Source organism: Passer montanus, unplaced genomic scaffold (genome assembly GCF_014805655.1).
Source record: "Passer montanus isolate IOZ18808 unplaced genomic scaffold, ASM1480565v1 scaffold3, whole genome shotgun sequence".
In the NCBI taxonomy this organism is placed as follows: domain Eukaryota; kingdom Metazoa; phylum Chordata; class Aves; order Passeriformes; family Passeridae; genus Passer; species Passer montanus.
This window is the reverse complement of record NW_024367707.1, coordinates 18,713,998-18,727,730: the sequence shown is the minus strand read 5'-3', so window position 1 is coordinate 18,727,730 and position 13,733 is coordinate 18,713,998. Positions and strand designations below refer to the sequence as shown.

Below are 13,733 nucleotides of genomic sequence, written 5' to 3'. Positions count from 1 at the left end.
GCGCCCTGGGGCTCTGCTGCTTCGCGGCCGAGAGGAGAGACCGATACATTCATTTTATATATATAATATATCTGTCTATCTCTATATAGTCTAATATTCATGTTTATATGCATATATTTATTTGTATATATATATATATTTAACATAGATACATAAGAGTCCAAAGCCCTGGGATACACACACACACACACACACACACACACATATATATATATGGGAGATGCTTTTTTCAGGTTCTCAGAAAGTGCCCTCACTCAAATTTGACTTAATAACAGTATAAGTCTCATCTCTGAAACTTACAATAATGCTGTTTATAGTATTTTATATATTATATAAGTCTCATATATTATAAGGGACTTATACTACTACTATTATTTGTATAAATATAAATATATAATAAATTTCCCAACTATTAAATGTTAAAAAGACAAATTACTTATCGGTAGAATTGCCTTGTTAAAGTGTAGGGCTTGACATGTCCCAGTGACCTAGGAAGAGGTTGACACAGCTTGGCGAGAAGGGTGTGCTCCTGATAGTGGACACAAAGAATGCAGACTTTGTGGGCCACAAATACATTTGGCAGATAAGAAATTCCTTATCCTTATTATAAGGGAATAAGTTCCTTATTCCCAAGATAAGGAACAAACTAACAAAGCCTGCTCATCAACTCCGCTGGAATCAGCTCCGACTGGGTAAAAAGTAATTCAGACGGGTGGGAACTCTCGTCACTGCCTTATGGCCACAGAAACCCACTGGCTCAAGAGAAGAGGAAGACTGTGCAGACTAATCAGCATGAGAAGTGAGGAAATCATTGACCAATAAAAGACTAATTAATGAAAGAACTGTGTAATTTGTAGCCAATGAACATAAATGCCTTTGTTTGCTAAAGTATGTAAATGGTGAGTTTTGATGCTCATCATGCTGGGTTTGTGGATTGGCTGCTCAACATATCTTTCTGCACTGAACTGTAAATAATCAAATATCTCAATTCTCTGTGTGGATTGGCCTCTTGCCCACTGGGTGAAAGAAGCTATTTTGGGACAACACATACAGCTAACGAACACAGTAAAGAGCAAGGTATCAGAAGTGATGTAAAGATTTTTATTTTTTTTTTGTAATTGTAAAATCTTAAAAAGAGAAAATGGTACCGGGTATCATTTATTTAAAATTACCCTATTGCATCAAAAAAAAAAAAAAAAACACAAAAAAACCCCTCTTAAAACGAGAAAATGGTACCAGGTATCATTTATTTAAAACTACCCTATTGCATCAACAAAAAAAAAAAAAAAAAAAAAAAAAAAAAAAAAAAAACCCAAAAAAAAACCCCAAACCCACAAAAAAACCCCAAACAAAACAAAACAAAACCAAAAAACAAACCAAAAAAACCCTCTACTATGAAATGCAATAGGATCATTCAACAAATCAATGAAAACAATATAGCTCATTAAAATGATATTATTTTTACAGCAATTATATTTTTATCAGACTGTTTGCATTTCATCCCTTTCAGAATTTTATTGTGGGAGGATACGCTATGGTTAATCAAAGAGGAAGTATACTTTTTAGTTACAAATGCCTACAAAGTAAATAGTAACATAAAGTCACAGGGATGAAATCTTGATCAGCACAACTAATTCAGTTAGCTAGGATATGTTTCTGTCAGGCAGAACTTACAAGGTACTTTAGGAAGAGGGAGATGATCCATGTAATTTACAAGAAAGTAATTTCATTCATTGAAATAAGCACAAAAATCCAGGCTGAACATTCACCCTAAAAGCTATCTTCATTAACAAGATTACTTGAGTTCAGCTGATTTTGTGTCGTAATTGGCTGAAATGAGAGAAATGAATGAGAAAATGAAAATAGAACAAGCCTATAGCTGTGTGCCTGCTGGGCACAGAGCTTTAAAGTTGGGCTTTGGGCAGTCCTGGCACACAGCCCCTGCTTCCCCTTGGGCACAGCTTCCCTGAAGAGAAAAAGCACAAGGGAACAAATTGTATATACTGCCAGAAGACACTTTTGAGGAAGCCATATGATATAATGTTACTACTTGTACACTGAAGTGATTTTTAAATATTGAAAATTTGAATTTATGCCTTTTGAAGTGCTGTATATTTGTAGGCTCTAAAGTGACATACTTAGTCATGTATCTTCAACTCCTTCCACGTGGATGTACTTTTATTGTGTTACATTGTTGCCTGTGCCTTGCAATTCTGTAAAATGCATCAAGTACTTCAAATTACCTTGTAATTTTATGTTGTAAAAACTACATGGTTATTTACACATGTAACCATTTGTAATTCTCCATTCTGCTTTAAAACATGTGAGCAGATGACAGACTCCAATGGGCAGGTAGCTATTGCACTTCGGAATTACAAAGCAACTTTTGTTGTTGCCTATCAAGCAGACTTAACCAGTGGGTGTCGCAATTATGGGCAGGATGGAGATCGTGTTTCATTCCATAGCAAGTTCCGGCACGCAGCAGCACAAAGCACTCATACTCTTGTGTGCTGACAGAATGACAATAAAACAGATGTTCTCCTGGTTCCATGCTATCAGCTGGGGGGTGACCTCACCTTATCAGCAACACCGAACTCCCTCAAGGGCAGAGAGGTCTGGTAGAGAAACCCAGACAAACAAGAGAGCTGTGCAATCACCAGCTGTATGACATTTAACAAGGGTGAGTGCTGGATTCTGCACCTGGCATGGTGAACCCTGGATGTATGGAGAGACTGGGGAATGAGGCTGGAGAGCAGTGCCATGGAAAGGGACCTGGGGGTCAGGGGCAAGTTGGATGGTGAACCCTGGATGTATGGAGAGACCGGGGAACAGGAGGCTGGAGAGCAGTGCCATGGAAAGTGACCTGGGGGTCAGGGGCAAGTTGACCATGAGCCAGCAATGCCCTGGCAGCCAGGAGGGCCAGCCCTGTCCTGGGGGCATCAGGCACAGCATGGCCAGCTGGGCAAGGGAGGGATTGTCCTGCTCTGCTCTGAGCTGGGACAGCCACACCTCCAGTGCTGGGGGCAGTCTGGGGTGCCACAGTATAAAAAAAGACATAAAGCTATTGGAAAGCATCCAAAATAGGGCCACAAGGGTGAAGGGCCTTGAGGGGAAGCCATGTGAGGAGCGGCTGAGGTCACTTGGTCTGTTCAGCCTGGAGAAGAGGAGACTGAGAAAAGACCTTATCGAGGTTCTACAGGCTCCTCATGAGGGGCAGGCACTGATCTCATCGCGCTGGTGACCAGCGACACCCAAGGGAATGGCCTGAAGCCGTACCAGGGGAGGCTTAAGCTGGATATCAGAAAAAAGTTCTTCACCAGAGGGTGGTCAGGCACTGAACAGGGTCCCTAGCGAAGTGCTCACAGCACCAAGCCTGACAGACTTCAAGCATTTGGAAAACACTAAGACATGGGGTGTAATACTTGGGGCTGTCCTGTGCAGGGCCAGCCGCTGGACTTCGATGATCCTTGTGAGCCCCTTCCAACTCAGAACATTCTGTGATTCTGTGGGATTCTGTGTGTTTCCCCTGACTCGGCTGCCCCGCGGAGCGGGGCCGCCCCGGCATGGCGCACCTCCGGCCCCCTTGCCCCGTTCCGGCCCCGCTCCAGCCCGTTTTGACCCTGCTCCAGCCCGTTCCGGCCCCGCTCCAGCCCGTTCCGGCCCCGTTCCGGCCCCGCTCCGGCCCCGCTCCAGCCCGTGACGCCACGGCGGCGCGCGGCTGCTCTGGAAGCGGAGCGGAGCCGCCCCGGCAGAGCGCACCTCCAGCCCCCTGTCCCGGCCCCGCTGCCCCGTTCCGGCCCCGCTCCAGCCCGTTCCGGCCCCGCTCCAGCCCGTGACGCCACGGCGGCGCGCGGCTGCTCTGGAAACGCGTTTTCCCCCGCGCGCGGGATTGTGGGAGTCCGGGAAGGGCCGCCGGGGGAAGAAGATGGCGGCGCAGGGAAGAGCCCGGGCGGGCGGCGGCAGTGGAGAGGAGGAGCGGGCGTCTGGGGGCTCGGAGTCGGAGCTGTTGCTGCTGCACCCGGAGCTGCTCTCGGAGGAATTCCTGCGGCTCACCCTGGAGCAGGTGCGTCCGGGGAGCCGGGCCGGGCGGAGCGGCGGCCCCTGAGGAGGGGCGGAGAGAGTCACGGCGCTCAGGGAAGAGCAGGCACCAAGCCGGTGCTCTGGACACCACGAACTTGCAGAGAGGAGGCTCTGGCGCGGGAGATATCTCCGTGTTTGCGAAGGGGCTGTGCTCGAACACCGAGGCTGCCAGAAAGCAATTTGCCCAAATCGAGACAGTGCCTGCATACAGTAAAACTGGCTGTGGAAGGATGAGCTTTGCACTGTTAGTTGCCACGTCCATAGCTGGTGTATCCTGCTCTAAGTGACCCTGCCTTGGCGGCTCGGTTGGACCAGATCATCTCCGGAGGTCCCTTCCAACCCTAATAGTTCTGTGAGTTAAAGAAATGCAGCCTCTGTAGTCAGTCAAGCTAATGCTTTAATGCATAAATACTAATATTTGATAGTTGAAAAATAACTGAGTTTGAAAGTGACTTCTAAACAGTTTAGGACCATAAAAAGCTTTATTTCATGTTGTTTGGAATACTAGTTACTGCCTTGGATGAAAATTTCAGGTGCATGAAATAATAGTAATGAAGGTTTCAGGGCTTTGTGTAAGCTCAAAGAATTTTCATATGCTTTTGTCCATGCAGCCATGTGGACTGGTTTCAGGTTTCACAAGTCATGAAGTGTTGCCAGAACTGGTAGTGGCAGAGGCTTGACCTGCTTTGTAGGATTTAGTGGGGTTTTTTTTCTCAGCCCATAAATTTGGCATGAGGTACCAAGAAATGTTCACAATTGTGTATTGACACGATTAGAAAGAAAACTGATGTTCTAACTGATGCTTCCTAGAATCACTGAATAGTTAGGGTTGGAAGAGACCTCTGGAGATCATCTTGTCCAAGCCCCCTGCCAAGGGAGAGTCACCTAGAGCAGGTGACACAGGAACACATCCTGGTGACATTTGAATGTCTCCAGAGAGGGAGAGTCCATGACCTCCTTGGGGAGCTTGTTCCAGCTTTAACGTAAGGAAGTTCTTCCTTGTGTTGGGATAAAACTTACCTCCATTATTCTTTGGGAACTGGGGAAGATAGCACAGTTCTACACCTATGAGTTTGACTTGTTACATTCTAGTTGTCTGTTTTCTAGAAATGTGAGAAGGAGTTCTGGTATTGTAGTTGGATTCAGGGAAGCGTGGTTAAGAGTGCATGAAAACATCAGCCATCAACAGTATGTCTATCATAACTTTTCCCTTTTTTGGCTGCAACTTTCCTTGGGAAAACTTGCAGTAATTTCAGTGGAGAGGGGCTGCAGGGTTGACCTTTGTGGGCAAAGGTGAATAACTGCCCAGTGCTGGTCACAGCTGGGTCCATGTCTCTCACACTGCTGAAGAAAGCAGCCCATCACACCCCAGAATTTGAAGCAGAGTTGCCCATGACACCTGTGCTCAAATGCACTTAAAGAGCAGCAGACACTGGGGCAGGAGACTGCAAAGGACACACTGGAAGAGGCACATGAGGACATATGAGAAGAAATGCACTTGCAGGTGGTGGAAAAAGAAACCACTATGCACTGACCAAAACATCCTGTGTTTCCCCTTGCCTCACTGAAGGGACAGGCTGAGTGTAATCCACACAGAAAATGAAGGAAGTTGACAGTAGGAAGGTAGGAGACCAGGTTGCTGTTGGCACTGAGCAGTTCATGGCCTCTCCAAACTGATCATCCTGGTCACCCCTTTACTTCTGGAACCCTGGCCCAATACAATACTTCACAGTGGATTTTGAAATAAGAAGTTCTGCCACTCAGATGGTTGAATGTTGAGTTGCATAAAAATAACAACTCTTTTTCTCTTCCCCACAGAAAAATATATTAGGTGAAAATGATGTGAAGATGGACAAAGATGGACTCACTGATCTCTATATCCAACATGCCATTCCCCTGCCTCAGCGTGACTTGCCAAAAAGTAGATGGGGGAGAATGATGGAAAAGAAGAGACAGCAAAATGACTTGAAAAGTGAGAAGAAAAGGTAATTTAGCTTTATTGGGCCAGACTTGGAAAATTTAGGACAATGCATGTAGTTTAATCTTTGCCTGATTAGTGAAGCTTGTACAGCTTTAGGATATTGTTACAGTTTACAGAGAACACCGTGTTGGCTTGCCTATGTCAGAAGTGTTAGATCCTACTGCTGCAAAAATAGAGAAAAGGGGAGGATAATTTTTTTTTCTTTTGCCATTTAATTGTTAACGCTATCTGGCATATAGTGCTTCTTTTCACAGAACTGTCTTTCTTCTTCTTCCTATTTAAGTACTGAAAGGCTGTTGTAAGGTCTTCCTGGAGCCCTCTCTTCTCCAGGATGAGCAGCCTCTGCTCTCTTAACCCTTTCCTTATAATAATTTTATGACCCTCCTCTGGAGCTGCTCCATGCCCTTCCTGCAGAGGCTCCAGGTCTGGATACAGCACCCCAGGTGAGGTCTCAGCAGAGCAGAGCAGGGGGTGCAGAATCATTTCCCTTGGCCTGCTGGCCACGCTGCTTTGGACATGTTTGTCTTTCTGGGCTGCAAGCACACGTTGCTGACTCGGGTCCTGCCTCTCACCCACCAGTATCCCCAAGTCCTTCTCAGCAGGGCTATTCTCAATCCCTTCATCCCCAGTCTGTATTGGTTCAGAGAATTGGTATTGTTCCTCCATCCCCCAGTGTGTGTTGATAATGAGTTATTGGTACTTTATAATGAGGAGAAAGGAAATATTTTTTGTTTCACTTTATAATTACTAATTAATAATCATGTTTGCAGTGTTTAAGGAAAGTGCTAAAAGCATATTTAACTATGCTTTCTTCTGTACAGGGGTGGCCTACTCTATCTAGAGTGAGAGGTGCACGCTGCAGAAATTTTGTGTGTCTGTTTCAAAAATAACATTTGCTTTCTGAAATAAATACTTTGTCTCATTTTAAAAATTGTTCTGTTTGTATTTGCTCAGAAAGCAAAATCTTCTTCAAAAGTTTGTTTTACTGAATCTCTTCACCCAACCTTCTACCTGCCCGAGACTTTGACGTGTGATATGCATGAGTGGTATTCTGATATGTTCAGCAGTAAATCCTAAGGAAAAGTGGATGGAAATTCCTGTAGTTTTTCAGTATTACAGCTTGTTGATGTCTTGAGTCTCTTTCAGCTTTGCTGAGGTTTCTAACTGTGAAGGGCTAAACAAATTCTGTCAAGTGATTTGGGGTTTTTTAAATGTTTTTTCAGTTTTTAGGTGTTTTTTAAAATTGTAGCAGTGGCTAAAACACTGAGCTGTCTTTTGTCCAGTCTATTTTCCATGTGCATAAGAGGTTAGAGTACCTCAGTTTGTTTACATCTGTGGACTTAAGGATGGAAGCATGAGGTTAGTTTGGGTAGGAAACTGTTAGTGTGCTGAAATAGGTGCAAAAGAGCTTTTTATCAAAACTGAAGTTTGTAATCAGGAATATTTTATCTCTTAATGGTGGTTTGGGGTTTTTACTTGTTATATCGGCACTTTTTAAACACTTTCTCTTTGTCATTCTTGAGCATTGCATTTTTAAAACTGAATTCATATAGTGTGAGTTTGTTGACTTTGTACTTTATTTTTTTCTCAGTCAATATGTATTCTGGTAATACTGTTTTGACTTTAGCTTGATAATATTCCTTATAATGAATCAGTGGTTACTAAACTGTCCTGTTCTGACTATGCATAGGCTTAAAGGCACAAACTATTAAAAAAAGTAATTAAATCCACTTAAGATTCCTATTCAAAGAAGACTTATTTTAAAAACGTGTGAGTTTTTTGCTTAGTGTTTTTATTCCTTAGCTAACAATCTTTTGGACTTACCTTAGCATTATGATTTTGAATAAGGGTGGAAACAGGAAAATTTAGAAGTATCAGAAAATGAGATGTTGTTCCTGCAGGTAAGGCAGCACACCCTTCCTTATATACTCATCTTTTGAAATACTTCACACTTATTGTCTCTGTAGTTACTCTGGAGTAACTGCAGTGGTAGAGGCATAGTGCCTTTGGTGTACAGCTATAAGTGTCTGCTTAGACAGTTCCTCACACGACTTTTCTTGCTGAGGAGCACTGGTCCTTACACAACCCCTTTGCCTTTATATTTTGGAAGTGGCTTTTATTGCTTTTTAGTTTTATTTAAGTATATGTAAGTGTATATGAGTATATTTATTTTTATTTAAGTTTGGAGCATCTCAGAGTTTAATATTACTATTTTGGGATATATGTTTTCTTCAGGGAGGGTAAAATTAACTTTCACTACTCATGTCATGGATGTGCTATTTTTTGATCATCTAACCTATGTTTCTGTGAATTTTATGATTTGTATTTTCAGTGTTACAACAGTGGAAGGTTTAAGGAAAAGGCCATTGATTGTATTTGATGGCAATTCGACAAGTACAAGCATAAAGGTGAAAAAGACGGAGAACGGAGCTGTGGATCGCCTGAAGCCTCCTCCAGCTGGAAGCACCACCAACACAGTCAGGAGATTATCAAATGCCTCCTCATACCTTTCAGCCTCCAGTTTGTCAGAGGACGCTAAGCTAGGAATAAGGAATAATGAGGCTCAGCAGAACAATATTTCAAAGACTGACAGCAGTGTGTTGACTGGTCTGAAGGTTTACCCTTTGTCTCCAATAGCAGGAACTACTGTTGTGAAGTTAAAGAGGTCTGTTCCAAAAGAGGAGTCTGATTTGCCGGTATGTTTGTGCAGTATCTTGTTTTCCAGCTTTTTTTTTTTTTTAATTTTAATTGAGATTTACAGGAGCCAAAGTTAGAGCCTTGCAAGAGTTTTCAGGATGATTTTATTTTGGAGTAATGGCAGAGTATTTAGAAACAGTGAGTACTAGTAAAGTGTAGCTAGTTTGGGAAGTACCAGAATGAAGGAAGTTTTTACTTGTCAATAGGAAGCTTCTGTGTAGGTAATGGTGCTGAGTGTAGCTGCCAGATGGGGACAAAGAACAGTGGTTAGTTTTGGCAATGGTGTGATTACAGGGCTTGTCAATCAGCAAGGAGCAAGGGGCTGTCTCTTAAAAACATGCCACAATACAGACATAGGTCTTAGGTCTTAACACTTGTGTTGTATTCCTTCATGATACAAATGAAGTAGCTTTCACATTTCCACTGGAACATGGGAATATCTGGAATAAATCTGGGCTTCAAAGGAAGAGATAGAAATATCTGTTCTCAGTTGAACTGCAGGGGGAGCTTTAGATATACAGTGTGCAGTAACATTGATTTTCTTAAGATGTGACACTGAACTTTGTTTTCTCAATATTGCCTCATGAGACACAATAAAACATTCATATTAATAATAATATGTAAACATATTAACATATTTTTAAAAAATCCTTTAATGAAAGAATGCAGGTAATATTCTGCTGCATGGATTGGTATGTTCCATCAGACTTCTATTAAACATGAGTACCAAGACATATGGCTGTTGTGAAACACAGCTTTAGCAGCTTTTAAAAGATCCATGGCTGAGGCTCTGAATGTAATTTATGCTTGAGATGTGTGTTTCCTACTACTAGTAAGAACTTACTAACTTCTTTCAGTATTTAGAACTGTTCCAAATATTGGTCGGTCTGAACCTACAGAGCTTTTGAAACTTGTTTGGTATACATCTCACAGCTTCTTTGTATTTGGTTTAAATGTCCTGTAGACACAATGATGACATTTTTAAGCGTTCCTGTATGACTGACAGTCAGAAGAAGAATGACTTCTGACATTTGACTTTGTATGTTAGCCACAGTTTCCGTTGTTCTAGTTAATACTTATAAGTTCAGTCATGCCTTGATTGATGCTGGTCAGAGGTGTGAAGCTAGGCATGTGTGTTCTATGGATGTTACTCTACCATCTGAAATTAAAAGAATGTGCTATTGAATAGAAAGTGAAGCTGTCAGGAAGAATCACTGTACTTGGCAGATATCTGTAAAGCCTGATCTATTTTTAGCGTAATGACAGTAAAGACAATTGTGTCTTCAAGCAAGTGACTGTTCCTTGACATTCAAGAAAAATTTAATAAATAGCACAGAACTATCCATATTATCTTTGGGTGCAATTCCCTTAAACATTTCAATGGTTGCAGTCCACAGGATTCCTGTAAATAAATTAGCACTGAAAGTCTTTTAACGAGAAGAGCGATCTCTAGATTGTGCTCCCTGAACCAGTGTGTTGCAGTATGTTCTTGAAAACTCATATGCCTGACTTTACTCTGCTTATATGAGCTATTAAAGCTCTAATTTCTCAGAATATTTTTTATTATTATTTTAGATGATGAAAGGGAATTATTTTACCACTTCATCTGCTATTGCTTTGCTTTGGGCTTTCTTGAGTTTTACAGGTTTCTTTGGGCAGGGGGACTTGAAAGATGAGTTCATCTGAGGCTTTGGCAATTATTTATCTTCTTTTTATTCAGATCATTACAAAGGAAGACCAAATTTTCTTTTTCTTTTTTTTTCACGTTTTTTACTATTTGACAAAAGTAAATTAGTTTCCTAGTTGTATATTTGGGGAATTTTCCTTATACAATTAAATTTCAACAAGTATTTTAAGAACAACCTGAAATAACTTCAGAAGTATGTTTTGAACTCCAATATGTACCTGTTTCTAAGCAGCATAACTGAAAGCAATTTTTGAATATTTAAGAATATTTAATTGTAGGTTGCTGAAAAGCAAAACACATGTATGATTTGCAGGTAGTTAAATTCATTGGCTCTATTTTTATCTTCACCAGAGAAATTCTGTGATATTTAGCTTTCTCCACAAGATGGCAATAGAAAGCTGTTGTAGTAGCTTGTAGCTGAATATTGTAATAGTACCAGATTGAAATATGTCAGATTAAAGACTGACTCCTGTTTGCACAATATCTCTAAGAATAATGATATATTTTCTTATATTCCAGAATGACCTAAAGCCTTCAGAAGCAAAGAAGAAAATCCAGCATGTTACATGGCCATGAAGTAGCTAATGGTGCTCAAAACATAAATATTTCTTCCGTATTTTCAAATAGATAGGTCATATTTAAACAGTTTAAATAAAAGTATTTTAAAATTTACAGACTTACAGAGATTCAGATTGCTGTGAAGTTTTAACAAGTTTAACAGCTCCCTGTTGGAAAGCTGGAGTCACTATCACCAGTCACCTTAAAAGTGTCCACTCTTGTACACCAAGTAGTTAATTACTTCTTTAAAAGGTGGTGATATTACACTATACTAAACCCTCCACTCTTAGTTTTCAAGATTATTATAGTTCATCTCCTCCATGTCACTGTGATTCACACATTGTTTCACTAAGATTCAGTTTTATTCCACATTTGATTAAATAGTTAAAATGCCTATTGAAATTTAGAGTGATCCATAGAGCCTTCTTGGCTTTAAAAAGGTAATTAATTTAGGTGAGAAAAATGACCATTCTGCTGATAGGATAGTCTACAAAATTTTATTTTTCCTTTTTGTTGCACAGGAGTGTAGAATTTGCAGTGCAAGTTAGGTTGGTAATAAGAGATGAACTATTTTAACAGCATTACTTCAAATTGAAGTTTCTCTTGATATATGAAACAAGGAATGCACAGATGGAAATATGTGACTAGACTGATATGAAACTTCGAGAGGAAGTAGTGAGTGGATTAGTGCCATGTTCTCTTAAGTTCACAGGCATATTTTTTACATGTGCAAGTGTAAAAATGTGCCAATGTAGGAAATTTGCTTGTTTTTCTGGTTACAATCATGCTTATTTATAAAATATGGGGAAAACCAGTGGAATGCAGACCAGTGCTTTCTCAGCCTACAGACAGTTGAAGAGGGATGTGGATAGGAAGACAGAAGTACCTTGAGAGCATTAACATATGTAATTGCACTCTAGAAAAAGCCCCAGAAACCTGTTTTCCCTTCCTTTGATAATTTAAGATGGATTTTGGTTTTCTGTGAAATTTGGTGTTTCATCTGGATTATTGGTAGTGCCTCACAGGGCAAAAATCCAATTAAGTTGATGGAAACTTTTTTATTAAAACTCATTGATTCAGGGTGAAGGCAGTTTAGATCAGTTTTAGATACAGATGGTAAATAAGAATAATAACAATGTTCCCAGACTTGGTAAAACAAAAAGAACCAACTTCTGAATCCACTTAGTTAACCCAGTAAAAGAAGTTTGGTAGTGATCAGAAAGCTTGTTTACATTTTTAACATTGGTTTATATTGAAACCAAAAACTGTAGCTTAGTTCTTTACAGAAGTTCTCCATTCACTGTTATGATGCAAAAGGCACTTCTCGAATGCTGTAAAATGGTAAGAATGTGTGTTTTGAAATGGTGTGCTCTTTCCCTTTTACTAAACACTTGTGCAGTTTTTGTACTTGAGTACAGCAAACTTTAACGTAATGTACGTTTTTTTATGTAAAGACTTGTCTTTTAAGTAGCCTTATCCTATTTAAATAAATTAAATTAAAAGCAAACTAAACAGTGCTGCCTTGTTTTTGTGATGTAATTAAGTTTATTCATTTCATACAGTTGTATTTCAGTGGACTTGACGTAATCAGCGTTTTAAGGGTAAAAGGTTCAGTAGCTGCTTTGCAGCTGTAGGAGCAGTTAGTCCTGGTCACATGAAGTGCTGGTTTTTGCACTTGTGTAGCAGTTTGATGGGAATTCTGTTTTGTGGCTGGCTTCCTGTCAGTGGTCTAGAGTGTAGGATGTATTTTGTGTAGTTCCATTTGCTAGGAGCCTGTGTGTGTTGGTATGTGCTGAGGAGGGATATGCAGAACTGCACTGGAATAATAGCATCATGCTGCTCTTGCGTGGTACAGTCCTGTTTCCAGGCTGGGATGCTTTCCAGCCTTGCAGGTTTCACCTACCTTTCCCCGAAGCTGGGGCCATTTTGCTGTCTGTTGTACCCCTTGGGAGGCAAGGTGCAAGCTTGTGCTGCTCCCACTGCCTTCTTAGAATCATCAAGGTTGGGAAAAACTTCCGAGATCATCAAGTCCAACCTTCAACTGAATTCCACGCGCACTCTATGTTGTATCACAAAGCAGCATGTCTGTGTGTTTTCTGTACACTTCTAGGGATGGTTGGTGACTCCACTGTTCCCTGGAAGCCTGTTCTACTGCTTTACCACATCCAGTCAAGAAAATTTTCCTAATAGGTGGCTTGAACTTCCCTTGTCAAAATTGGAGGCTGTTTCCCCTTGTCTTATCACAAGCTGCCTGAGAGAAGAGGCCAAGCCCCACCTTGCTATGATCTCCTTTCAGGCAGTTGTAGAGAGCAGTAAGGTCTCACCTCAGCCTGCTTTTCTCCAGGCTAAGCAACTCCCAGCTTCAGCCCCTTCCACTGCCCTTCAGCTCCATTGCCCTTCTCTGGACACACTCCAGCACCTCTGTCCTGCTTGTAGTGAGGGGCCTAAAACTGAGCACGTGACTCAAGATGTGGCTTCTCATCAGTGCCAAGTACAGGGGCACTACCCCTTTAGCTCAAAGGAATCTTTCTTGTCTCAGCAAAGTACTAGAGCAGAGCTGCAGTGTGCTGAGGGATTGGCAGACCCCTGAGGAGAGAGTGAGGTGTTAGCCCTCCTTTTAGCAGTGTGGATAAGGGGGATTTTTGTGGCTATTGCTCCAGCTTTCATTGTAGAATGAAAACGCCAAGGAATAGAATTTAGTCATCCACTGAGTTCTGATTAGCACAGTGT

The 13,733-nt window shown here is 41.3% G+C and overlaps 1 protein-coding gene across 1 annotated transcript; it reads left to right on the top strand.

Annotated features, from left to right (window-relative positions):
* Positions 1-3,890: 3,890 nt before the first annotated feature.
* Positions 3,891-12,510, top strand: CUNH2orf49 (chromosome unknown C2orf49 homolog). Its single transcript, XM_039714411.1, has 4 exons — positions 3,891-4,063; positions 5,899-6,065; positions 8,394-8,757; positions 10,965-12,510. The coding sequence occupies exons 1-4, from the start codon at positions 3,926-3,928 to the stop codon at positions 11,019-11,021; spliced, it is 726 nt and encodes a 241-aa protein (XP_039570345.1). The 5' UTR covers positions 3,891-3,925; the 3' UTR covers positions 11,022-12,510.
* Positions 12,511-13,733: the final 1,223 nt, after the last annotated feature.